General features: G+C 35.0%; 3 protein-coding genes across 4 annotated transcripts in view; 2 read left to right on the top strand and 1 right to left on the bottom strand.

Annotated features, from left to right (window-relative positions):
• Window positions 1-8906, bottom strand: part of LOC100182517 (vacuolar protein sorting-associated protein 11 homolog) — a 14113-nt gene extending 5207 nt beyond the window's left edge. The window contains exons 1-17 of the mRNA XM_009862538.3: window positions 8745-8906; window positions 8043-8169; window positions 7492-7613; window positions 6736-6858; window positions 6382-6479; window positions 5776-5926; window positions 5098-5239; window positions 4608-4692; window positions 4174-4235; window positions 3868-3989; window positions 3340-3531; window positions 2614-2760; window positions 2116-2228; window positions 1837-1915; window positions 1399-1486; window positions 846-979; window positions 368-451 (exon numbers count right to left, since the gene is read on the bottom strand). Coding sequence (XP_009860840.1) covers window positions 368-451; window positions 846-979; window positions 1399-1486; window positions 1837-1915; window positions 2116-2228; window positions 2614-2760; window positions 3340-3531; window positions 3868-3989; window positions 4174-4235; window positions 4608-4692; window positions 5098-5239; window positions 5776-5926; window positions 6382-6479; window positions 6736-6858; window positions 7492-7613; window positions 8043-8169; window positions 8745-8759 — 1884 coding nt within the window. The 5' untranslated portion in view covers window positions 8760-8906. The remainder of the gene's footprint in view (window positions 1-367; window positions 452-845; window positions 980-1398; window positions 1487-1836; window positions 1916-2115; window positions 2229-2613; window positions 2761-3339; window positions 3532-3867; window positions 3990-4173; window positions 4236-4607; window positions 4693-5097; window positions 5240-5775; window positions 5927-6381; window positions 6480-6735; window positions 6859-7491; window positions 7614-8042; window positions 8170-8744) is intronic.
• Window positions 8907-10902: 1996 nt separating this feature from the next.
• On the top strand, window positions 10903-17063 carry LOC100180175 (deleted in malignant brain tumors 1 protein). Its single transcript, XM_002131005.4, has 10 exons — window positions 10903-10986; window positions 11151-11347; window positions 11876-12035; window positions 12494-12687; window positions 13145-13304; window positions 14010-14054; window positions 14510-14688; window positions 15236-15404; window positions 15811-16010; window positions 16296-17063. The coding sequence occupies exons 1-10, from the start codon at window positions 10941-10943 to the stop codon at window positions 16479-16481; spliced, it is 1536 nt and encodes a 511-aa protein (XP_002131041.1). The 5' UTR covers window positions 10903-10940; the 3' UTR covers window positions 16482-17063.
• Window positions 17064-17971: 908 nt separating this feature from the next.
• LOC100177820 (dimethylaniline monooxygenase [N-oxide-forming] 5-like) overlaps window positions 17972-24677 on the top strand; it is a 10849-nt gene continuing 4143 nt past the window's right edge. Inside the window, exons 1-9 of one of the 2 annotated variants that reach the window (XM_018814884.2) lie at window positions 17973-18162; window positions 18823-18994; window positions 19968-20051; window positions 20113-20228; window positions 21125-21267; window positions 22575-22660; window positions 23066-23192; window positions 23627-23815; window positions 24168-24321. In XM_018814884.2, the coding sequence (XP_018670429.1) occupies window positions 18042-18162; window positions 18823-18994; window positions 19968-20051; window positions 20113-20228; window positions 21125-21267; window positions 22575-22660; window positions 23066-23192; window positions 23627-23815; window positions 24168-24321 (1192 nt within the window). In that variant the 5' untranslated portion in view covers window positions 17973-18041. Of the gene's footprint in view, window positions 18163-18822; window positions 18995-19967; window positions 20052-20112; window positions 20229-21124; window positions 21268-22574; window positions 22661-23065; window positions 23193-23626; window positions 23816-24167; window positions 24322-24677 lie in introns of both variants that reach the window. The other variant, XM_026837749.1, reaches the window with a different exon arrangement.

Genomic DNA, 24677 nt, shown 5'->3' with positions numbered 1-24677 from the left:
TTACTACTAAATGTGTGTGAAAATAGAACGAAAAGGTGTCCCATCTTGCGCACCCTGCTATATATAAAAAACTATCTAAAAAACTATAAAAAACTATTAAAATGTAATGTATGTATGTATGTATGTAACTTACTTTATCCTCGGCGAAGATAAGGTTTTGTTTATGATTATAACTAGCAGAACTTTAAAAACAATACAGTTACTAGTATTAGTATAAGTTGTAAAAATAAATCTATACAAACCTTTGTGAAAAAAAACTTTTAAAAGCACAGGCCACCATGGTAGCTAGTACTAGAGAAAGTTGTAGGAAAAAATCTTTATGATTTCCTGATACAATCATAGAAACATACTGGGTTATTATATGTACCTTAGTTTCAGCTGGATCATTCATCTTTTGAAGGTAGAGTTCTAACAAAGTATTGTAAACTGTTTCTGGTGCTTTGTCCTGTACCTGATAAAGCAAGTACAAAATAAATTTCTTAATATAAGTCTTGAATCTAACTTGCGTTATCCTCGCGTGAACAAAAAAGGCAATCGTTATACCACGGGTCACACCTCATGCCAGCTTACAATTTACCATGTATGTTACTTTGTGAATAATTATTTAATAATATATTTTTTTATGTATAGTTGATAATTTGAACAACCCATTAGTGACCAATGGGTTAGAACAATTGATGTTAGGTGTCTTGCCCAAGAACACACTCGCCCCAAGTTATCAGCAACAAGCCTTGAACCCATTACCTCTGGGTTAAAGGCAGGCGCACTAACGAAAAGAAAATACATATGACGAATTAGCATTAAATGAAATAAGATTGAATATAAATTATCTGCATATGAAATACCTTTATTAAATGCTCAAGGAATTTAACAAGCATATTAGGACTGTTCACGAATATATGAATGAATTCGACTCCATTTGATTTTGAAACATTTCCACTTTGATGACCAAGATCTGGGTGGTTAGAAGGCTGATAGTCTGTTAGGAATAAACAGAAAATATAAAAACATGTTTAACCATTTTGCTAAATTTAAAAAAATAAATTTTTGGATTATATTATCGTTAAAATATCTGGCGTTGTAGCAAAGTGGTCAGCGCCTGTAACCCAGAGGTAATGAGTTCAAGGCTTGTTGAGCTAGTAGCCACCATTGTGGGTGTATGTGTTCTTGGGCATGACAGTTAACGGTAGTTGCTCCAACCCAGTGGTCACTAATAGGTTGTCCAAATTATCAGCTATACATATAAAAATATAAAAAAATAATCACCCACAAAGTAACATACATGCTAACCCTTTAGCTGGCACAAGGTGTATGAAACAAAACACCTGTGTTATGATGACTGTCATTTTCCAGCTATCCGAGAATAAAGCAAGTTACATTCATTCACATCAAAATTACCTGTACATAAAGATTTCAGCAGCTCAGTTGTTTCTTCAGGGGTGTTGTTCACCAGAGTTTTCCCATATCTTTTTAAACTGTTCTCCGCCTGTAATATATTTAAAATATGTGAAGCACCATTCTATTCTATGCAGGTAAGGCTCTACAGTGAGACATGCCATAGGAATTATTTAGGACTGAGTTTTTTTTGTTGCTATATTCTGTTTTTCGTTTAAAGTATTTCTAAATCTTTGCTACCATAATCGCAGAAACGAGTAAAGTTATTATTATTATTATACCCCAACACCCAGAGTGCTATCACAAGGACCTCACCAGGCACCAGATGTAAAAACTTTTCCAAATATTAGGAAAACCTTTAAACAGGGCTATAGAACCAGCGGTTAGTGCCTGTCTTTGCCCCTACACAAGAAAAAATAAGTAACATTCAAACAGATATACCTCTTTGAAAGGCAGTTGCCGTATATATGACAATGCACGTCTATATTGGTGAGTATCTTCCAATTGGATTTTCAAATACCTAGTAAAGCAGTGAATACAATTACTTCATTAATTTAAAATCTGTATATTAAGTACGAAATATTTCTCATATCAATTGCTAGTTTTGGCAGAAAACCTACATTTGACATTTTATAAAAATTCGTAAAAAGCCAATTTGTACCAAAAAAGCAGAACAAAATTTTAAAATTAATTTTAACCAAAATTGTAACAACTAATTACCACTTGTGTTTATGATGTTTCTCAGCCAGTTGTAAAGCATGTTTATAATAACCAGCTTGTCTACAAACACGGATTGCAGTTTCAACATCAAAGTGAAGTTCTGTCTCTGGAGTCTGTATGGTGAAAAAGTCTTTTTTAGGGCAATGACAATTGTTATAACACGGGTGTTATGTTTTATACATCTCATGCCCGCTTATGAGTTACCTTGTATAGCTTTGTGGATTATTTTTTAGGAGATGTTTTTCCTATTGTGAGTGTATGTGTCCTTGGGCAAGACACTCAACAGCAATTGCTTCAACCTAGTGGTCATTAATGGGTTGTCCAAATTATCAGCCACACATAAAAATAACAAAAACTAACCACCCACAAAGTTACATACTTGGTAACTCGTAAGCTGGCACGAGGTGTATGAAACGAAACACCTGTGTTTAACAACTGTCATTTTCTGGCTTTGCGAAGATAAAGTAAGACAAATACATTTATTCATTCATGTTATACCATGATAAACTTGTTGAGATTTTCTACATCCTTTAGCTTGGTGAAACAGTTCAACAGCAGTGTGGTGTGGTCTTCATTGGCTCGTCCCAACTCATGCATTGCTTGCAGGTATGATGTAAGATTACGAATTTGTTGAGCATCCAGAAACTAAGGAAAATGTGATATTAATATTTAATTAAATAATAACAAGTTTTTTTGTCTCTTCGATTACGATAGCCAAGGTTTAGAAATATTTAAAGGAAAAGACGGGATATATAGCGACAAAACAACAGTTGTTAAAACACGCTTACAGTTAAAATATATTTACATCTAATCGTGAGAAAATTTCTAATAGAAACAAATGTGTGCGTAAAGACACGACCCGTACAATAGGGGGAATCTATCAACGACTTATCGGCAAGACTCAGTAAGTCTAATGGCAGACGAAATGTAAGAAATATACTACGTTTTTTCAGATGAGCCGTTAAAATATTATTTACATTATGCCTGGTAGCAGAAATAACAGAGTAAAACAAATAAAATTAATTTCTATGTATTCACAAAGTGGAATACATGCAGTGTAGATTCTTGACCGAAAATTTATTTAAAGTTTGAATAGAAGAACGGAACTGTATCACTTTTATCATTAAGTTAAAACACTCTGGACTGTACATTTTGAGATTCAATCATGTTTTGCACTTATTTTTCTAAAATAGTTATTTAGTATCCAAAGTATTTATTTCTTACCTTCCTAATAATATATGATGGTTCCAGGTGGCCAATGGTTTTAATATATTGAGCTATAGCACCATCAAAGTCACCCTTGCTGTACAAATGATCACCGTACTGTGTAAAGATATCAACCAAACCATCTTTTCCTAAATCCTGGCTCTTAGCCAAGTTAACAGCCAGGGAATAGAGGTTTTTCTTAAACAGCATCTGAGATATAAATGAATTGAATGTAACTTACTTTATCCTGGCGTGGCCGGGAAACGACAGTCATTAAACACCGGTGTTCTATTTCATACACCTCGTGCCAGCTTACGAGTTACCATGTATGTTACTTTGTGGGTGATTATTTTTTTGGATATACAGATGGCTGATAATTTGGACGACCCATTAATGACCAGTGATTTGGAGCAATTGCTGTTAAATGTCTTGCCCAAGGACACATACACCGATAATAATAGCAACGACAAGTTTTGAACCCATTACCTCTGGGTTAAAGGCAGGCATGGTAACCACTATGATACACAAAACAGATATCATAACTACCTCTAGTTTCTGCTGTATGTCGATTTCTTGCAGACAAATCAAGTTATTATCAGCAACAAGTGCAAATAATGATCCCCATTCATATAACACCTCTTGTACACCAGGTAGTGGCGAAGAATATGCTAAAAACAAAATACTTTTATTTACCGCAAATTCTTTAGTACAATTTTTTTTCTGCAAAATTGCATTTTTTTACTGCAATGCTTTAGCTTACAAAAGTTATATATAACTTAATTCATGCAATTTATTTACTAGTAACCTTAAAGCCTTATAATACAGATACAGAATATTAGATAGCTATCTTACCAATAAGTTTTTGACTTGCATCATATATTGTAACAATATTCTTGTCCGGTATTTTCATAGAACTGTGGGAATCATTGGTCATAAGAAATATTGTACTTGTAAAATTTGTAATTGGTGTTTACCTATACCTTCAATTTTAAAATTACTGCAGATTTTAATATTTGTAGTTTTAAATCCAAACTTTGACTCATTTTTTTATTCTGTGTGGGTGAGGTCCTTGTCAAGGACCTGGGATTTAGGCCAGACTTGGCCCATTACCCCAAAACCCAGAAAGCCCATTTAGATCTTCGTGCAAGCGGTGCTGCAACACCGCATCGCAGTCAGACACTTATTTTTTGCAAACTTCTGACTCTTACTTAATACTTTAGTTTGTATGTTATACAGTGTGTACTCAAAATTGAACAAAGCAATATTGAGCCTTAGTAACAGTTTACCTGGAAGAAGGAATGGAGTTCTTGGCCTTATCTTTATAAACAAGAACAAGGTATCCATTAAACCACTTTGCCATTAATTTTTCACCTGCAAACATTATTTCATAATTGTAAACATAGTATTAGAGAATCTAAATAAATATGAAGGAATGTAACTGGACTTATTCTCACATGGCCGGAGAATGACAGTTGTTATAACACGGGTGTTCTGTTTCATACACCTAGTGCCTGCTTATGAGTTACCATATATGTAAATTTGTGGGTCTTTTTTTCTGCATGGCGTACAAACTATACAAGCCATTAGTGACCACTGGGTTGGAGCAATTGTCAATAAGTGTCTTGCCAAAGGACACTTACGCCCACAATGGTAGCAGGACAAGCCTTGAACCCATAACCTCTGGGTTAAAGGCACATGCGCTAACCAACTGTTCCACTGCGCCGGTAAATAAATCCCAGTCTTAGATAATGATTATAAATTTAACGATAAACTGACCATCAAAAGCAAAGCATGGGCCTCTTGAATCAGCTTGATAAGCATACACTGCATCAGAAGCTGTGACTATAAAGTGATTGTCCATTACCATGTCGGACATAGTGCTGCAGAATAAAGAGCATCCTCTACGGTCAAGCACGTTCTAAAATGGATGAATGAATGAATATAACTTAATCATCCTCACATGGCGGGATTTTGACAGTTGTCATAACATGGGTGCTCTGTTTCATACACTTCGTGCCCACTTGCGAGTTATCACACATGTATTTTTATTTTTATTAAATAAAAAAGCTATATATGTAACTTTGTTGGTGATTATTTTATTTCATGTTTTTATTTTTATAAAATGTATATATAGTAGGGTGGGGGAAGATGGGACACCTTTTCGTTCGTCTCTTTTGGTAGTAAAGAAAGAAAATTCAAAGAATTATAAAACTGTATCCCCATAACTACCATAGACCGTTGTTAATTGTTTAAAACACGATCAGGATATTTGGATATTAAGTGCTAAAGGTGTCCCATCTTCCCCCACAGTACTATATGCCTAAATTATATCACACTGATAATTTAGGCAATCCATAAGGAACCACTGGGAAATGTATTAAAAATTTAAAAGGATATAATCAATTAATAAACCATAATACCATATCTTAAAGTTATCACATATGACAAATGTACCTTCTTTGGCAGCTTTTCTTGCAAGTTAAACGAAACAACTAAGTTTTCTGTTGTTGCAAACAGATGACATGCTTTCCCAGTGCCTTGAAAACTAAGACCTGTTATTTGTCCTTCGTTTTCATTCATTAAATGGACAGTCCGGTTCAGGGTTCTGTAATTGAAATAACCTACATAACGAATGAATGTAACTTGCTTTATCCTTGCGTTGCTGGTAAACGATAGTCCTTATAAAACAGGTGTTCTATTTCATGGCCAATGGGTTACCACGGTGTAGGTGATGTTTTTTTGTTTTATGTATGGCTGACAATTTGGGCAATCTATTAGTCACACCTTTGTCTACATATATATTAGTACAACCATATATATATATATATATATATATATATAATAATAGTAGTGTGGGGGAAGATGGGACACATTTTCAAAATATATACCAAAATATTCTGATCATGTTTTAAACAATTAACAACGGTCTATGGAAGTCGTGAGGATATGGTTTTATAATTCTTCGAATGTTTATTGTTTACTACCAAATGGGACGAAAAAATAGAATCAAAAGGTGGCCCAACTTCCCCCACTCTACTATATATGAAACAAAACACCAACCTATCCTTAGCAATATCTCCTTTATATAAAGCAATAGATCCAATAGCGAATCCAACAGCCATGAAACTTTGGTTTTCATGAACACAAAATGAAGTCACCTGTTTATAGATATTGTGTATTAAGAATATTAAATGAAACTACCTTTTTATTAAAATATTTTATTAAATCAAGTATTGAATTTATGGGGTAGCATTTCACATCAAAAGCTAAAGAGAGATTTTCCGAATTTTGGTTATTTTCTGCAGGCCTATATGTTTTCTGTGTATTTTTCAGAATTTTGAAAGATTTTCAGAATTTTGGTCACTTTCTGTAGCCTATATGTTTTCTGGTATTTTATAAGTTTCTTTAACATACCATGCTTGGTGTATTACTGGCTGGTATAGTACGTTGAATTCTGCAACAAAATGGGTTTCCAAACTTATCCTTCTTATCCATATTCCAAACTTTTATCACTGGATTCACACCATCCTCATCAATCTAAACAAAAATTTAATTCCATTTTACTTTAATGGCGAGTAACAATTTTTAAACTATTAGAGTTATGGCATATTTTAGCAATCGTACATGCGGCGCCTAACATGGGCATTTTTTTCTATTCTATGTGGGTGAGGTCCCGCAGCAAGGCACTCCATGGGTCCTAGGATTTAGGCCAGGATCGGCCCATTACCCGAACACCCGGGGTGCTACTGCATGGGTCCCCCAGTTTAAGGAGCCTGTGCTTCCTGGGAGGTAGGCAACAATGGCTTGAATGGTAATGGAGATCTCTCATGACAGCTCATAACAGGGGCATGGTTAAGACTGAATGGGTTAGGACCCCCCCCCTATTTGGGCAAATAAGGCATAAAAAACAATCCCAATTATTTAATATGATAATATTAATAACAATATCTTTATAGGTCTTTTCGAATACGGTAGCGAAGATTTAAAAAAAATTTAAACGAAAAGAACGGATATAGCGAAAAAACAACAGTTGTTAAAAAACGCTTACACTTAAAAACATATTTATATTTAAAAAGAGTGCCCACATTCTAAGCTCCTAAGCATACCATGCTGTGGGTGAATACCGGTGGCAAAATACACTGTGTTTGTTATTTATTGTACATTTCTTACCCCAACTGCTGCGAGCATATTGTGTTGTTTTAATTGGAAGAGGTGTAGAACAGTGATGGCAAATGCTTTGAAAGTGGAAACTTGGAAATTATGGTTCACCATGTGAACAAAACCATTGCTATGTAATGTAGGAGTTAAGGAATTAGATCAGTTATAAAGTAAAATAGGCAATATCTATGGTTTAACCAGTCTGCAAAGTATGGCAGGTGCACAGTTTTTGGTTACAATCTTTAGTTATGCACCTCCTGATTTGTTTTCCGGACGCCAACTAATTTAACAATAAAATGTGTATTAAAACATCTAGGATTTCCTAATGTGTCTTGAAAATGTAAATGCTTTGTAGTCGATTTTTAATGACAGCACGCGCACACGGAAAAAGATCTTACTACAAAGATCTTGTCAGGAACTTCCATATTCTGCAGACTGGTGTTTTAAAAAGTAGTATGACTTTTTTAAAAGTATAGTATGCCATACGATCTTTTAAAGTATACTAAAACTTTAAGATTGACACAGATGGTACTTTTTAAAATAAAAAAAACAAAAAAGGATATCTCCGAAAATCAGAACTCCTCTGCCACAAGTAGAACACGCCATCTCTGCATCTCGTACAGTGTCCCATGATCGTCCAGCCACGTTAGTGGGCACTGCTTGCTTGTTAAAGAACGTAAAACGTCGCCACTGAATGACAAAATTATGATTTAATTTTCTGCACGTACGTTAAAAACTTTTCGTTTAATCTATTGGTAGGGATGCACATTACAGAATTTCGAATCCATGAGATTCGAATCCTTTTGTATTCGAATCTAATTACGGGATTCGGTATTCTGTTTAATGACGTCATTACACGTCATCTCATATACTATAGTAACAATTTTTGAAACTTATTAATTTTGAAAAAAAATATTTTTGTGTTTGTGGGACTTTCGAGAGTAAACGTTTCGTAACGTCTTTTCATAGCCTGCTATACGTTTCATGACGCAAAAACTACCCAATAGTACAATTTTTGATCATTTTACAGCTCATGTTCCAACAAGGCTGCTATGAAAGGGTCAATAAACTGACTTTTGTTGGTAAAATTTCCTTTTCCTATAAATATAAAAAGATTCGAAATTCTAGATTCGGAATTCTAGATTCGAAATAAAGTATTCTAGGATATCCTAGAATACCTAATTATTCTGTAATGTGCATCCCTATCTATTGGTAAATTTTGGTAACCGTCTTGGCGTCTTGCGTACTGTAAAGTGTAAACCAACCTGTGTAAAAGCCATTCGAAAAAGCGTAATCGAACAAAAACAGCACAGCTGCTATTTCTTGATAAAAACAATGTTTTGAACCGTTCTCTATACGATTCCAGCAGTTATTTATCACTAAAAAATAAACCAGAAATGAAACACCAAGTTTAGAATTTTGGTAATAATAATAGGGGGTTCCCCCTTACGAATTATAGATGTATGATATAGACATCACAGCAAAATGTACCCTGTGTTATTGCAAAACTCAGTGTAGGCAAAGAGATTAAAACCAGGGAAAAAGATTGCTTTTAACCAGGCAAAAAGATTGGTTTTAATCTCTTTGTGGGTGTGTGTGTATCTTTTTGTAGGTGTGTCTTCTGTATTATAAAGCCACGTATTTTTGGTAAACAACATTGTTAGTGCTACTGTTTTCCTAATCATAAAGTTTAGACATCCTGTAAGTTAATTTTTTCTCTGCCTTGCAAATGGTAAACTGAGCTGGAACTCTGACCCATACTAAACAGCGGTCCAGGACTAATAAGTTTATAGCAACGGAGAAATACAGCCACGTATAACCTGCTAGCAATACGTTTTCTATATACGAATATAGAGACACACGTACTGTGCCACACAGCTTCGTCAGTATAAGTTTGTCCACTCAACTATAAAACTTAAACGTAGGCCTATCCCGTTGGCCTATCCTACTATATAGTAGGGTTGGGAAAGATAGGACACACTTTTTATTATTCTATTTTCCTGTCCCATTTGGTAGTAAACAAAGAACATTCAAGGAATTATAAAACTGTATCCTCACGACTTTCATAGACCGCGTTGTTATTTGTTTAAAACACGATCAGGACAATTGGATATTATGTATTAGAGGTGTCTCATCTTACCCCGAAGTACTTTATATCAATATTAAAATCGATACAGATATCATTCCTGTAACCCATCATCTTCAATTTCTTCCATGTAATTGAACTAATAATGGTTACATGCCTTTTATAGAGTTGCTTTAATTTGCATAACAACGTCATAAACCAAGTATAGAGAGTGCCTATGGATAAAGGAAAAGTCCAAAGCCTTTAATTAATTAATTTGGAAAGTTCTTCTGGCCAAATGTTTATCAAGCTTGGATTGTGGCGAGAAACTTGTTTTTGTGCACAAAACCTCAACGTATACTCTAATATGATGACAGCATTCGTTAAATGTCAAGCCTCTGATGGCTATACGGATCTTGTGCTTTCTTACCGCAAATCGCTTGCAGCGCATTATATGTCAGTTATGCTTCGCATTAAATTTGATTAAATCTTGTGTTTTTTAAAGAGGATACATTTTTTGCGTTTTAACAAATTCGAACATTTAGTGAAATTTAATTTTCACACATGCCAGAAACAAATTCGGTAAGAGTCTTATATAAAAAGCAAACCTAAAAATATATGTATACAAAGTTTATTGCCTTCTATAATGCCTAAATTTTGTGTTTAAGATCTTTCAGCATGCATCTATGTTTTAAAGCGCATCTTTAAAAACAAATACATGTTAGCGGAAAAGTACTACGTAGCAAAACATGCTGCTTAATCTGAGACCGAAACTGCTTGCGGCATTTTCTGCAGTAAGTGGCGTACGCTGCAAGCTTAACCTGGTGAATTAATACGTGTTGACAACTATATTTTATTAGTGGAAAATCACTGTAAATTTTAGTGGCTATAGTGGAAAAACACTGGACGATTAACCGGAAATGGAAAATTACTGAAACTTTAACAGCAAACTTATCCAGAACTGCACACGCTGCATATTTTCTGCCTTTTAATGCACTATAGCATATACAGATTTTATTAAATTATTATATGAAAAACGCAATACTATCTCTTTTTAAAAAACATTTTAGTCTTTGCTTAATCTATATAGCAAACTTCTAATTTATTTGTAAAACTTAAAATTGTAGTGTTTGTAAAAATATTTGTCATATACTTTAGCTTTAAATAATAATGTCATACACGTTTAAACTTTGAAAAAATATCGTAAATACTTTTGTTAAAGGGAACCTATGTAGCCTAACTAGGTATACTATGGTTTGTTTATAAGTGAGAACAGTTGTAACTTCTTTCCAAGTTTAATGCGCCATCTCCGACAGAAACGTGACATGGCCTTAAGCGATTGTAATGCTGTATATATATAGCACCAAACAAATCTGAATTCACATAAACGAACAGCATGTTGCGAATAGGAACTATTTTGCTTTTTGTTATCGCTTTTGCTGGTAAGAAATAAAAATATTAACATAAAGCAATTTTTCCTAACTTTAGTTTTTAAACGAAGCGTTCTTAGCTTCAATGAATTTAAAATAAAATCTTGTCCGAGAAAATTTTCGTATTCACTCATTAGATTAATTTTGTTAGGCAAATATAATTGTTTTTTTTTCAGGTAGTGCAAATGCTCAATGCACCGCAACTTTCACGGCTGGAGAAAACTACTCTCCTGCTATTACTACCCCGAATTGGCCAAACAATTATCCCAATAATTTGGAATGTGCATGGATTGTAAAAAGCAGCGTCCCCGGGCGCCAAGTACAGGTTCAATTCTCCGCAGTTGCTACAGAGAGTTGCTGTGATGTAGTTGAGGTAAGAATGAATGAATAAATGAAAAAATGAATGAATGAATGAAGGAATAAATAAATGAATGAATGAATGAATGAATGAATAAATGAATGAATGAATGAATGAATAAATAAATGAATGAATGAATGAATGAATGAATGAATGCATGAATGAACGAACGAATAAATGAATAAAAGAATGAATATAATGAATGAATGAATTACTATTCGAATAAATGAATAAATGGATTAATGAACGGGTGAATGTAATTAATGAATGCAGACAATGAAGGTGTTGTAATATAGTAGGTTGGGGTAAAATAGTCCATGTTTTTATAACTATTCCCCTTTACCGTCGCATTTAGTGGTATATACAACTAATATTTACATAACTATATAGCAGTATCCGCACGACTCTAAAAGCGCGTTGGTAATTGTTAAAAAAAAAAAAAAATTAAGTCTATGATATTGTATGCTAACGGCGGTATTCAATATACATCAGCAACCTAGTAAATATAGAAATAATTTTGAACTAAAATAAACATGATTTTAGATTCGAGACGGCAGTACTTCTAGCGGTCATATATTACACACTTTGCGGGGGAATGTCTTGTCTACTTTCCTTATCTCTTCTAACTTCGGTTCTCTTTACATAACTTTCGTCAGTGACCATTCAGTGACAGCAAAAGGATTTCGATTTCAGCATAAACTAGGTAAGAATGCATTTTTTATGAAGGATTAAGTATTATATTAGTTATGGGGAATATAATTCATGTTTTCATTCTATTTCATGGGGCTTTTTTGTAGTAAACAAGGAATATCCACAGAATTATTTACCCATATCCTCCTGGCTCTAGAAGAGCGTTGTTAATTGTAAAACACGATTAGAAAGTGAAATATACTATGGGGTAACGGTACCCATTTTACACTTTAATACTATGTAGGGTGGGGGAGGACGGGACACCTTCCCATTTTATTTTCTCGTCCCTTCGGTAGTAAACAAAGAACACTCAAAGAATTATAAAATCGTTTCCTCACGACTCCCATAGACCATCGTTAAATGTTAAAAACACGATCAGGATATTTGGATATTATGTGCTAAATGTGTCCCATCTTCCCCCTCCCTACTATACAACAATTTGTTACTAACACCCGTTCCTATGTTACACAGTTCCACCCAGCAGCAGGAGTTGCGATCGTTCCCTTACACCGGCTCGTTTTACTAGATTTCTCGACTCGCCTAGCTGGCCACTAAACTACGCAAATAACTTGCTTTGCACGTGGATATTAACTGTGCCACCTACACAAGTTATACGTCTCGTTGTATACAGATACCAAATCGAAGGATGCTGTGATTCTTTAGTGGTAAGTGTGGGCCATGCAAAAATACTTCAATAGGTCCTATGTGGTATTCACATAACTAAAAGTGGCGCGAGATAGGACACCTTTCATTCTATTTTCTCATTTGGTAGGAAACAAAGAATATTTAAAGAATTATAAAACCGTTTTCTCACGACTCCCATAGAATGTTGTTAATTGTTTAAAACATGATATTTGAATATTACCATCTATGGGTGTCCCGACTTACGCCACAGTAATATAAATAGAGTACTTTGGGGGGAAATGGGACACCTTTAGCACATAATATATAAATATCCTGATTATGTTTTAAAACAATTAACAACGGTCTATGGAAGTCGTGAGAATACGGTTTTATAATTCTGTTAATGTTCTTTGTTTAATACCAAATGGTTCGAGAAGAACGAAAAGGTGTCCCATCTTTCTCCACCGTACTTTGCATATCAACATGTTAAATATACAGGTATATGACGGTACCACACAAGGATCCACTTTGCTTCTTATAGTTAGTGGTAACAGCACACGTTCAATACGAATGACCACCAAAACTTCCAAAGCTCTTGTACGTTTCCGAAGCGATTCAACTGTGAACTTTGGAGGATTTTTAATGAGCTATTCAGCATGTATATATGCACAGTTTTATATTTTATTTATTTGGGAGTATAACGTATATTAGGGTGGGGAAGATGAGATACTTTTCCTTTCAATTTTTTCGTCCCATTTTGTAGTAAACAACGAACATTCAGCGAGTTATAAAACAGCATCCTCACGACTCCCATAGACCGTTGTTAATCGGTTAAAACACGATCAGGGTATTTGGATAATATGTGCTAAAGGTGTCCCGTCTTCCCCCACCCTACTATAACGTAAATTTACCTATTCATGTACGACAACGAAAGTTGAATAATTAATATAAAAAAGGGAAAGTAAAAAAATTGAATGACAGCCGTTAAAATATAACTGGTTTGAAGTTTCTCATTTGGAATTTATTTATTTTATTTTAACGTATATTTGGCTGTCAATTTAGACAACCTATTAGTTTCAGGTTGGAGCAATTGCCGTTAATTGTCTTGCCTAGGAACACATATACGCCCAAAATGGCAGCACCTTCGAGCCTCGCACTAGTAACCACTTTTTAGGCTATAGAGGCACTCGCGATAATTTATACAACGGCGCGAATGGAAAAAATCTTTTAGTAAACGCTCGCTATAACGAATTATTTAAGCACGTCCGATACAGCCATTCAGTTTTTGTGTAGAAGCACAAGTATAGATATCGACACGCAGGTCTTACAACAAAGTAATTAAATATCTTGCTAAATTTTACAGTAACGAAACGACCAGGGAGACCTACAACAGCCCCACCCCCAACCGGTAAGTAACTGTTCATGTATTTGAGTTTCAATATTTCGAAACGACGCTGTGGTTTATCTAACGCAATCATATATGTGTGTAGTGTGGGGTAAGATGGGACGCTGTTAGCACAAAAATTACACATTTCCTAATCGTATTTTGAACAGTTAAAAACGATCTTTTATAACTAGATACGGTTATATATTTGCGTAAATATTCTTTGTTTACCAACAAATGTAAAGAAAGGGGAATAAAATATTAACTTTGTCTCATAATACTAACAAAAAAATAATCACCCACAAAGTAATATACTTGGTAACTCGGTAAGCTGGCACGAGGGGTATGAAACATAGCACCCGTGTTATAGCGACTATTCTTTCCCCGCCACGCGTGGACGACTATCATTTCCCCGCAACGCATTCGTTCATTCATTCATTCATTCATTCATTCATTCATTCATCAACCGTTCTTTTCAGAATGCGGGGGCACATATACCGCGCCTTTAATCGGCCATGAGAATGTGACGTCTCCAAATTTCCCCCGTGGTTATGCCTCGGACCTCAATTGCTTGTATGTTTTCACGGCACCAACCGGAAGACAAGTCAAGCTGTGGTTCGGTTACGTTCACATCGAAACCAACAGGGATTTCATCGTAGTAAGTGCTGCATTTGGCATAATAATAATAATCACCCACAAAGTAACATACATGGTAACTCCTAAGTTGGCACGAGGTGTATGAAACAGAACACCCTTGCTATAACAACGTTTTCCGGCCACTCGAGAATGGGACACTTTTTCATTCTAATTTCCCGTCACATATGGTGGTAAACTAAGAAAATTTAAATAATTATAAAGCCGTATTCTCACAGCTTTTACAAACCACTGTTAGTAGTTTAAAACACGATCAGGATATTTGGATATTGTGTGCTAAAGGTGTCCTATCTTTCCCCATCCTACTATACAGTATAGGGTGAAGAAAGATGGGATACATTTTTATTTTATTTTTACGTTCTATTTGGTAGCAAACAAAGAAAATTCAAAGAATTATAAAACCATATCCTTACGACTCCCATAGTCCATTGTTATTTATTCAAAACACGGTCATGATATTTGGATATTTTGTTCCAAAGGTGTCCCGTCTTTCCCCGCCCTATTAATATATAGGAGTAGTAATTACGACTAAATAAAATCCCATTTAAAAGGTGAGGAACGGAAACACGCTGACTTCGCCAAAACTTGCCATAATCACCGGAATTCGGCATACCCAAGTTTACCAATATGTATCTACTGGTAACACCATCAGTTTTCAATTTACAAGCAACCATATTATAAGAGGCAGAGGGTTCAGGGCTTACTATGAAGTGGAAGGAGGTATTTAAACATACCTTAACTAAACTAACGTATATATATATATATATATATATGTAATGTGGTAATTAGGGAGCATGGGACACATTTTCATTATTTTTCTCGCCCCGTTTGATAACAAACAAAGAACATTCAAAGAATTATGAAACCGTACCCTCACGACTTTCATAGACCGTTGTTAATTGTTTAAAACAAGATCGGGATATTATGTGCTAAAAGTGTCAAATTTTTCCCCATCCTACTATATATATATAGAAGTCTTTACACTTGATGGCGTTTCTACTTATGTTTCTACCTATATGGGAGTGGTTAGCGCGCCTGCCTCTAACACATAGATTTTTTCATCAATTAATTTTAAACGAAAATTCAGTCATTTTGCCATTTGCATAAAACTTTTTTTTTTCTAAAGGAAATCAAGTTACGTCATCTTGCGGGGGAAGGTTGACGCCCACAAACACGCCCCGTTATATCACCAGTCAGAATTGGGGGGTCGGACTTTATCCCAGTAACTCTAATTGCACATGGGTGTTTAGTACAAATCCTTCGAAAAATATTCGAGTGTGTCTCTTGTCTATAAATCTTGAAGGCCATTATGCTGATTCTTTGAAGGTAACGATGTTATTGTACGTGGTAATTCGTAAGCGGGCACGAGGTGAATGAAACAGAGCACCCGTGCTATACTGAAAAGTCTCCGCCACAGGTATAATAGGCTCCTTCATTCATTTGTACTGTGTAGTTTTTAAAAGATACTAAAGATAATCACCCACAAAGTAACATACTTGGTAACTCATAAGCTGGAACGCGGTGTATGAAACAGAACACCCGTGTTTAACGACTGTCGTTTTCCGACCAGGCGAGGATAAAGTAAGTTACATTCATTCATTCTTTATGCAGGTTTACAACGGGCCAAGTGCATTATTTCGAAGGCTGATCTCAATAACTGGAACCCATTACTATACCTTCTGCATTAACGGACGAAGCGCTGTTACCATGGTATTACAAACCGATAGCAGCATTCAAAATCTTGGGTTCAAAGCTAGTTACCAGCTTTATACGCGCACTCCATCAAGAGTAGGCTAGAATGAAGTGTTTTATATTAACATCAATCACGAAGTCTGTTATATCATCCTATTGACTGTTTCAGATTATGGTAATGTCTGTTTTCCAGTTTAAACGATTTATATGAACTAAAGAACTCGTATTAATGTGACTGGATGTTAAAAGTCTGCATAAATTATGTACATAAGCTAAAAGTCCGCTCATCTGCTTTTGGTGGTGCTTGTTTTAATGTATAGTAGGGTGGGGGAAGAGTGGACACCTTTGGCACTAAATATCCAAATATTCTGATCGTGTTTTAAACAATTAACAACGGTCTATGGGAGTCGTGACTCGTGAGGATATAGATTTACAATTATTTAAATGTTCTTTGCTTACTACCAAATAGGACGTGAAAATAGAATAAATATAGGTGTCTCATTTTTCTCCACCATACTGTACGCACTTCGGCTTTGGGTATAATTGTCTATGCCAGTATAAAAAAATAAACCTTTTAGGCCAACAACATATAAACTTGGACCATCCTATACATTAGCATTTTCTATTCACTAAAATTTTAAGATCATTAAAAATACCATTACAAATAATAAAGAAGATTGAATTGTATATCTGTGCAATGCAATTTTTTTTTCGCTAGGCAGCTCAGCTCTACTTACTATATAATAGAAACAAGCTTCACTATAGTACACTAAAAATTGTTTAGTGTAGTATAGCTTTACTTTTGGCATTAGGCAAAAATACATCTAACTTGCATGGAATAGAAAGGTTAGAATAGCCATACCTCTTATGTTTATGGATTACAAGTTTTGTAATGGTCAAACAAAACGTATTTATACGCCTACTAACGCTATACCGACACAAGTGAGACCATCTTATCATTTATAACTATGCTGAATGTATTTAGATCTCGCTTTGTTTTAAAAATTCAAATTTTAAGATTTACGAAATGCGGTTTACTCAAAAATTACGGCAAGCCTATCGTAATAACAGCAGCAGAATAAAAAATTGGAAAGTCGATTTTAATCAGCTGCAGTGTGACGTTAAGGGGTTGTGCGGTGCGCTACCACCATCTAGCGGTTTGTAAAAAATCAATTCATCTGTGTGTAAAGTTAAATAAAACATTGTTTGAAAATGATTAAGTTATAGTGTATAGCCCCGCTGAACAAATAAGGTTGCTGGTTTTGGTAAATGACTTCGACTCCATATGTAGGCACTAGTGGGGTTGTAATAGTTGTATTTGTTTTTAACCAGAAGCCAATTATTTCACGATACATTATATATATGTTCAATGTGCTATATATAACTCATATTTGAAAATAATTAGTCATTCGGCACATGTAAGTGGATCTTGCATAGTCAGGAAACTTGTTAGCGTATGCGTTTATCTTAAACGCAAATAAATGCGGACGCATCAGCAGATTTCATAACATTCAAGTGTGCAGTGAAGCAATGGATAAGCGATATTTCATGTCTACCAAACACGAGTAATCGCGCGTAGCGAACTTTGCTTTTTTTCTTTAGTTCTTTAGTTCTTATAGGCCTTATATAACACCTTGCGTACACAAGGTCCAGTACTAGTTCAATATGGCTTCGGGAAAAAGAATAGCTATCATTGGTTGCGGTGCGAGCGGGTTGGCTGCTATCAAGGTTTGCCTTGAAGATGGATTAGAGCCGATATGTTTTGAAAAGAATCACGACATCGGAGGTAAGACGGTTATCTAACTTCATTTAGTTTAACATATGTATATATTTTATAGTGGGGTAATATGGGACGCATTTAGCACGTTTTATCCAAATATCCTGATTGGGTTTTATACAATTAGCAACGCGCTATGGAAGTCGTGAAAATACGGTTTTAAAACAATAGCATAAAAAGGTGTCCTATCTCCCCCCCACCTTTCTATAACATAATTTACATTTATCTTTTCGATAACGATAGCAAAAGCATGTTGTTTAAAAAAACGCAGCAAGGAAATCAACAGCAAAACAATTACAATTCTTTGAACATATTTTAAACTAAATATAAAATTTAAAAAGATATTATTAAACTTAAAATAATAAAGTGTCGTGGGACTTTAAACCGACGCTCTACTGTATAAAATTATAACGTTATATATAGTAGGATGGGGAAAGACAGGATACCTTTAGCACATTATATCCAAATATCTTAATCGTGTTTTAAACAATTAACAACGGTGTATAGAGTCGTGAGGATACGGTTTAAAAATTCTTTGAATGTTCTTTGTTTACTATACCAAATTGGACGAAAAAATAGCATAAAAGGATGTCTCATCTTTCCCACCCTAGTATATTTACATACTTATTTAGTCTATATTCGAAAACGGAGAATGTATTTCCAATTTAGGTCTTTGGAGGTTCGAAGAGAGCAAAAAGAATGGAGCTACGGTGTACCGTTCCACGCATGTAAATACAAGCAAAGAAATGATGAGTTATTCTGACTTTCCGCTGCCCAAAGAATACGCCAACTACATGCATAACTCATATGTGCTCAAGTATTACCGCATGTATGCAGAAAGGTAAGCAAGGCTTGGGGAAAGATGAGACAAGCTTGGGGGGAAGATGAGAGTGTGGGGAAAGATGAGACACCTTTTATTTTAATTTTCTTGTCCCATTTTGTAGTAAACAAAGAACATTCAAAGAGTTATAAAACCGTATCTTCACGACTCCCATAGACCGTTGTTAGTTGTTTAAACCCGATCAGGATATTTGGATATCATGTGCTAATACTGTTCTGTCTTCCCCCACCTTACTGTATGTATACAGTAGGTTGTGGTGTAAGATGACCCATGTTGTCATTAAATATTATTTTGCCAATTGGTTGTTAACAAAGAATATTTACAGAATTATATAACCGTATCACCAAGCCTTTAAAAGAGCGTTGTTATTTATAAAAACACGTATAAGAAACATAGACTTTTATGTGCTAACGTTACCCGTCTTCTCCCCGCAGTACTTTTTACATGCCGAAAAAAATGAGAGTTAACAGGTAGCCTCGCGTGAGAAAAGGCAAGCCTCGTGTTTTTTTTTGCATTAACTTGACCCTGGTTAACTTTCCAAGTTACTTGAAGCGTTAATATTTTTAAAGAATCGTGTCTGCCATGCACCTTATAAAGCGCTGTGGGCATTTTTTCGCTTGTCCAAAAATAAGCGAATTTTATAGACCGTATGCGGCGCAAATAAACTCTTTATTTTTAGGGGTATTTACGCCTTTTTCAATTGAATTTTTATTCTATGTTACCGTCCCATTTGGTAGCAAACAAGAATATTTACAAAATTAGGTAACCGTTTCATACGGACCTAAAATGGCGTTTTTATTTGCTAAAATCACAATTAGTAACCATACGATATGCAATTATGTGCTAACGGTGTATCTATTTTTTTCACCACTTTTTTAAAAAAGGTGTAAAGATTCGTGTATTAAGATTTTAATACACATCAAACATTTCAACAAAGCAAAAGTACTTATAATAATATTATATTATATTTCAGGTTTGGGATTTTGAAACATATTCAATTCCACACCGAAGTCTTAAGCTGTGATTTTGCCGACGATTATTCTAAGACGGGCAATTGGTGAGCAAAGGCCTTTGGGCAATATAAACTTGTAAATAAACCACTGTACACTCCTATACAGGGAGCTGAAGGTCAAGAATTCTAAGACGGAAAAAGAGAGAACTGAGATTTTTAACGGTGTAATGGTAGCAGTGGGACACCACGCTGTACCGAATTTCCCGGTCTCGGAATTCGCAGGTAGTTTTTAAACGTTCACACACGGAAATAATTGTAATACTGTAGGGTAAAATGAAACACATTTAGCAACATTATAGTGTATATTGCTAAGTTTCTAACGATTTCGCGCTAAAGGCTATTCACGATTTCGTGTTAATTGTTGATTTCATGCTTATGGCTACCGGACAATTATTTTGAACTCAGCGCCCTGAGTTCACTTGAATTAATCTTATAAAAACACATTAGGTCATAGCGATATATTTACCTAAGTAGCTAAATAAGCACGAAATCATGGGTAGCCAACTGTACACGACTGCAGTTCATTTCCTATATATCCTAATCGCGTTTTTCACCTTTAAAAATGCCCTTTCATAGTCGTGCTCGCGACTATTCTCTGGGATGTTATATGTTCTATATAAATATACCGGTATCTATTTTACTACACAGTACTATTACAAATTTACTATGCATGGAAAGAAATCACGTAAAACAAAATTATAGCGAAAACAATTGTTCGTGTTAAACAAAGTTCGGGCATACGGACTATGGATTCTGCTGCTACGAAATACGTATAACAGACAAAACCAAACCAAAAAAAATTATATAAAGAGACATAGTAGATTGGGGTAAGACGGGACATCTTTAACAAAAAAAATATCCAAATATCCTGATCGTGTTTTAAACATTTAACAACGGTCTATGGGAGTCGTGATGATACGGTTTTATAATTCTTTGAACGTTCTTTGTTTACTACCAAATAGGACACGAAATAGAACGCAGTCCGATCTTCCCCCACCTTACTATATGTTTCGCCTAAATGGCGTCGTCAGTCACTCATATAAATAGACTCCAGTTTTAATATTACAGATTATAAACTGCGGACATTTAAGTTTATCTTTATTTTATATGTTCGCCAGGTTACGAAAAATTCAAGGGTCCAATTACGCATAGCACAGACTATCGCGATTTCAAAGGATTTGAAGATAAGAATGTTGTGGTCGTTGGAATGGGCAACTCTGGGGCAGATATTGCTGTCGAACTGAGTTGGCACTGTCCAAAGGTAAGTCAAGGAATTGTTAAAAGATAAAACCGTGTAAGTTGAAAACTGCGGTAATTTTGTAAGTCAGTTTTATAACTGCCAGCGATGTGGAAAAGTGGTTAGCGCGCCTGCCTCAAACCCAGAGATAATGCTGGGTTCCGGCTCTCGATGCTAGCATTGTGGGCGTATGTGTCCTTGGGGAAGACACTTAACGGCAATTGCTGCAACCCAGTGGTCTCTAATGGGTTGTCCAAATTATTAGCCATACCCAAAACAAAAATGAAAAAAAATATTCACAAAGTAACATACTTGGTAACTTGTAAGCTGGCACGAGGTGTATGAAACGGAACAATTTTGTTATAACGACTTTCGCTTTTCCACCAGGCGAGGATAAAGCAAGTTACATTTATTTATTCAATGTCTGCCTTTGTCAAAGAGAAATGTGGATTTATAGACTGCGGTCCAGGCGGCAAAGCTAATAGAAAGTCAGCAATTCTTTTATATCAACGATGAACAAAATAAAGTTTTCAATATAATGACTTAACATTAAAATGAAACAGAATATACCTCGTATAAATATGCATGCGGGTATAATAAGCCTTTTACGGTGTTTATATGACCAATAAAAAAATTATTCTCTTTGGCAAAAATTTTGACCCAAGATTCCCTTACGTGTATATTAAACATTCGTGGTTACGGCTATTGTTAAAGCGATATACACATATTTAATGTGCAAATATTTGAATAAAAAAAAGTAGACACAGGGTGTCTGAAGTACAAACGTCTATACGTGCTGTGATAAAGGTTGGACGAAAGTAACCACACGACTGAACACTTATGGAAAATATTACTTTTTGCTGACACTCAAAAATATTTTTTTATTAGCTTAGCACAAATATTGCTGCTCACTAAATAAAAACTTTACCTGTTTGGTTAAAACGCAAAAGCTGGTTTGCAAGTTAAATTATGTTTTTTTTAATTTGAAATAACGCCTTACATAGGGTGAGGAAGATGGGGCACATTTTCAATCTATTTTCTCGTCACATTTGGTAGCGAACAAAGAACATTCAAAGAATTATAGAACTGTATCCTCACGACTCCTATAGACCGTTGTTAATTGTTAAAAAAAACGATCAGGATATTTGGATATTATATGCTGAAGTTGTCCCATCTTCCCCCCACCCTACTATATGTTTTGTGAACTTGAAATAACTCGTGAAAAATGCACTTTTTAAGACATGTGAATTTATTTAATCTACTACCCGCTTTGCATGCAAAATGCAGGTTTTTGTTCAAGAATTGATGACTTTATTTGAACTTCTCTATAGGTGTGTCTTAGCACAAGGAAAGGGTCGTGGATTTTCGGTCGCGTCGGTGGGAAGGGTTACCCTCTAGATTACAAGTTCATGACAAGGTAAATGATAACTACATAATTCCCCAAAGGCTTATACTTATTGTATGTTGGGAGGGGGAACCTAAATCCAAACATAAAGCACATAAAATCCAATATCCTGATCGTGTTTCTAACAATTAACAACGGTCTATACGGAAGTCGCGAGGATACGTTTTTACAATTCTTTGTTCTTTGTTTACTACCAAATGGAACGAGAAATAGAATAAAAAGATGTCTCATTTTCCCCACTGTACTATATACATTCTTTAGCTTATCAGTTAGTTTACACAGTGTAAACAAACATTGCGAAGCAAAAAGTTTATAAGCTTTCATCCTTCGTTTTAACCTATACGCTATTTTCATTTTTGCTAGTAATTTAAATGCATTTATCATTATACACTCAATAATGTGCAAATTTGGTTTCAGATACAACCTTTTAAGAATGTCTATTCTACCGGAATCTTACACAAGAGCTGAACTAGAGGCTTCACTCAACGGTGTACTTGATCATGCAAACTGGGGAATCAAACCAAAAAATGGCCCTTTAAACCAAGTACACAAATTACATATAACCTAAGTAACATACGTGGGAAAGCATTGTGGACGTATGTGTCCTTAGGCGAGACACTTAATGGCAATTGCTTCAACCCAGTGGTCACTAATGAGTTGTCTAGATTGTCGGCCATACATAAAAAATAAGAACTCACAAAGTAACATACATGGTTACTCGTAAGCTGACACGAGGTGTATACAACCGTGTTATAACGACTGTCTAGGCACGTGGGTTAAAGCAGTTACATTTTCTTACATACATTAATTTAACTTCTTATGTTTGTTTAACAATATCACGCTATGTGCTATCGTATTCTTAGAATATTTGCGCTAAATCAAACAAAATAAAAAATTGTGCAAAGAATATTTATAACTAAACGAAGCAATACACATACCGTTGCAAATAAGTTCATTGCTACTTGTTGTTTTTTGCAGCATCCTCTGATAACCTCAGCTCTACCGGATCGTATTTTAAACGGATCAGTCACCATGAAACCAAACGTTCAGCGGTTTAAAGAAGATTCCGTGGTTTTCGTTGACGGCTCCGAAGTGAAGGCAGACGCTGTGGTGTTCGCAACGGGATATGTTTTCAGTTTCCCGTTTTTGAAAGACTCTCTAATCAACGTAAGCTGTTCTGCATATGGGTTGTTTTAAACAGCGAGAAACTAGGATTTGAACAAGAATTAGCAAATTATTATAACTCTCATAAAAAAATGCAACATGCATAATATTTACATATACTAAAAAAGCAGATACTTACTACACAGTTTAAACTGTATACGTAACCACACACTGCGTATACCTGTAAGTTATCGTGTTAAAACGAAACTAAAAACTTTCTATTTAAAAATAGACTGATGGCGCCATTTTGGGCGAAAACATATCTTACAAAATCAAATTTGTTGGTTTCAATTTTTGTCGATTACCTGTTTTGTACTTGATTCTGGTATAAATAATATACGAAATATTCAAATAGTTTCGAAATAAGACATCAACGGACGTTTACCAAATGATGTGGCCGCTATCAGTGAAACATAACACACTTTGTATGATTGGACACGTACAAGCTCTTGCAACTGTCAACCCGTTGGCTGAAATGCAGTCAAGATGGGCGACCAGAGTTTTTAAAGGTATGTCATACACAAAAACTTGCTATGAGTAAATGAATGTAAACTGCTCTATCTTGGCGTGGCCGGCAAATGACAGTCGTGTCCAACGTCTATACTAACTTTGGTTATGACACGGGTGTTTTGTTTCATAAACCTCGTGCCAGATTACGAGTTACCATAAATGTAAATTTTTATTTATTTTATTTTCTGTTTTTATGTTACCGCTATAGGCTGGATAAAAAATTATAGACTATATAGATTATACTGAAGAAGTTGTATACAAGTAACCTGCAACACAGTAATCGTTTTTTTTCGCTTAGGAATTAGCACCTATGCATTTTGTGGATAATTATGTTGTTAGATTTAATTTGTTATAA

Source organism: Ciona intestinalis, chromosome 14 (genome assembly GCF_000224145.3).
Source record: "Ciona intestinalis chromosome 14, KH, whole genome shotgun sequence".
Classification (NCBI taxonomy): Eukaryota; Metazoa; Chordata; class Ascidiacea; order Phlebobranchia; family Cionidae; genus Ciona; species Ciona intestinalis.
The sequence above is the reverse complement of the archived record's forward strand: the minus strand, read 5'-3'. Positions and strand labels throughout refer to the sequence as shown.

Coding starts and splice junctions, on each gene's coding strand:
- LOC100180175 (XM_002131005.4), top strand. CDS start 10,941: ATGTTGCGAATAGGAACTATTTTGCTTTTTGTTATCGCTTTTGCTG. Junction 12,688..13,144: donor GATGCTGTGATTCTTTAGTG/GTAAGTGTGGGC, acceptor TTAAATATACAG/GTATATGACGGTACCACACA. Junction 13,305..14,009: donor TTTAATGAGCTATTCAGCAT/GTATATATGCAC, acceptor TAAATTTTACAG/TAACGAAACGACCAGGGAGA.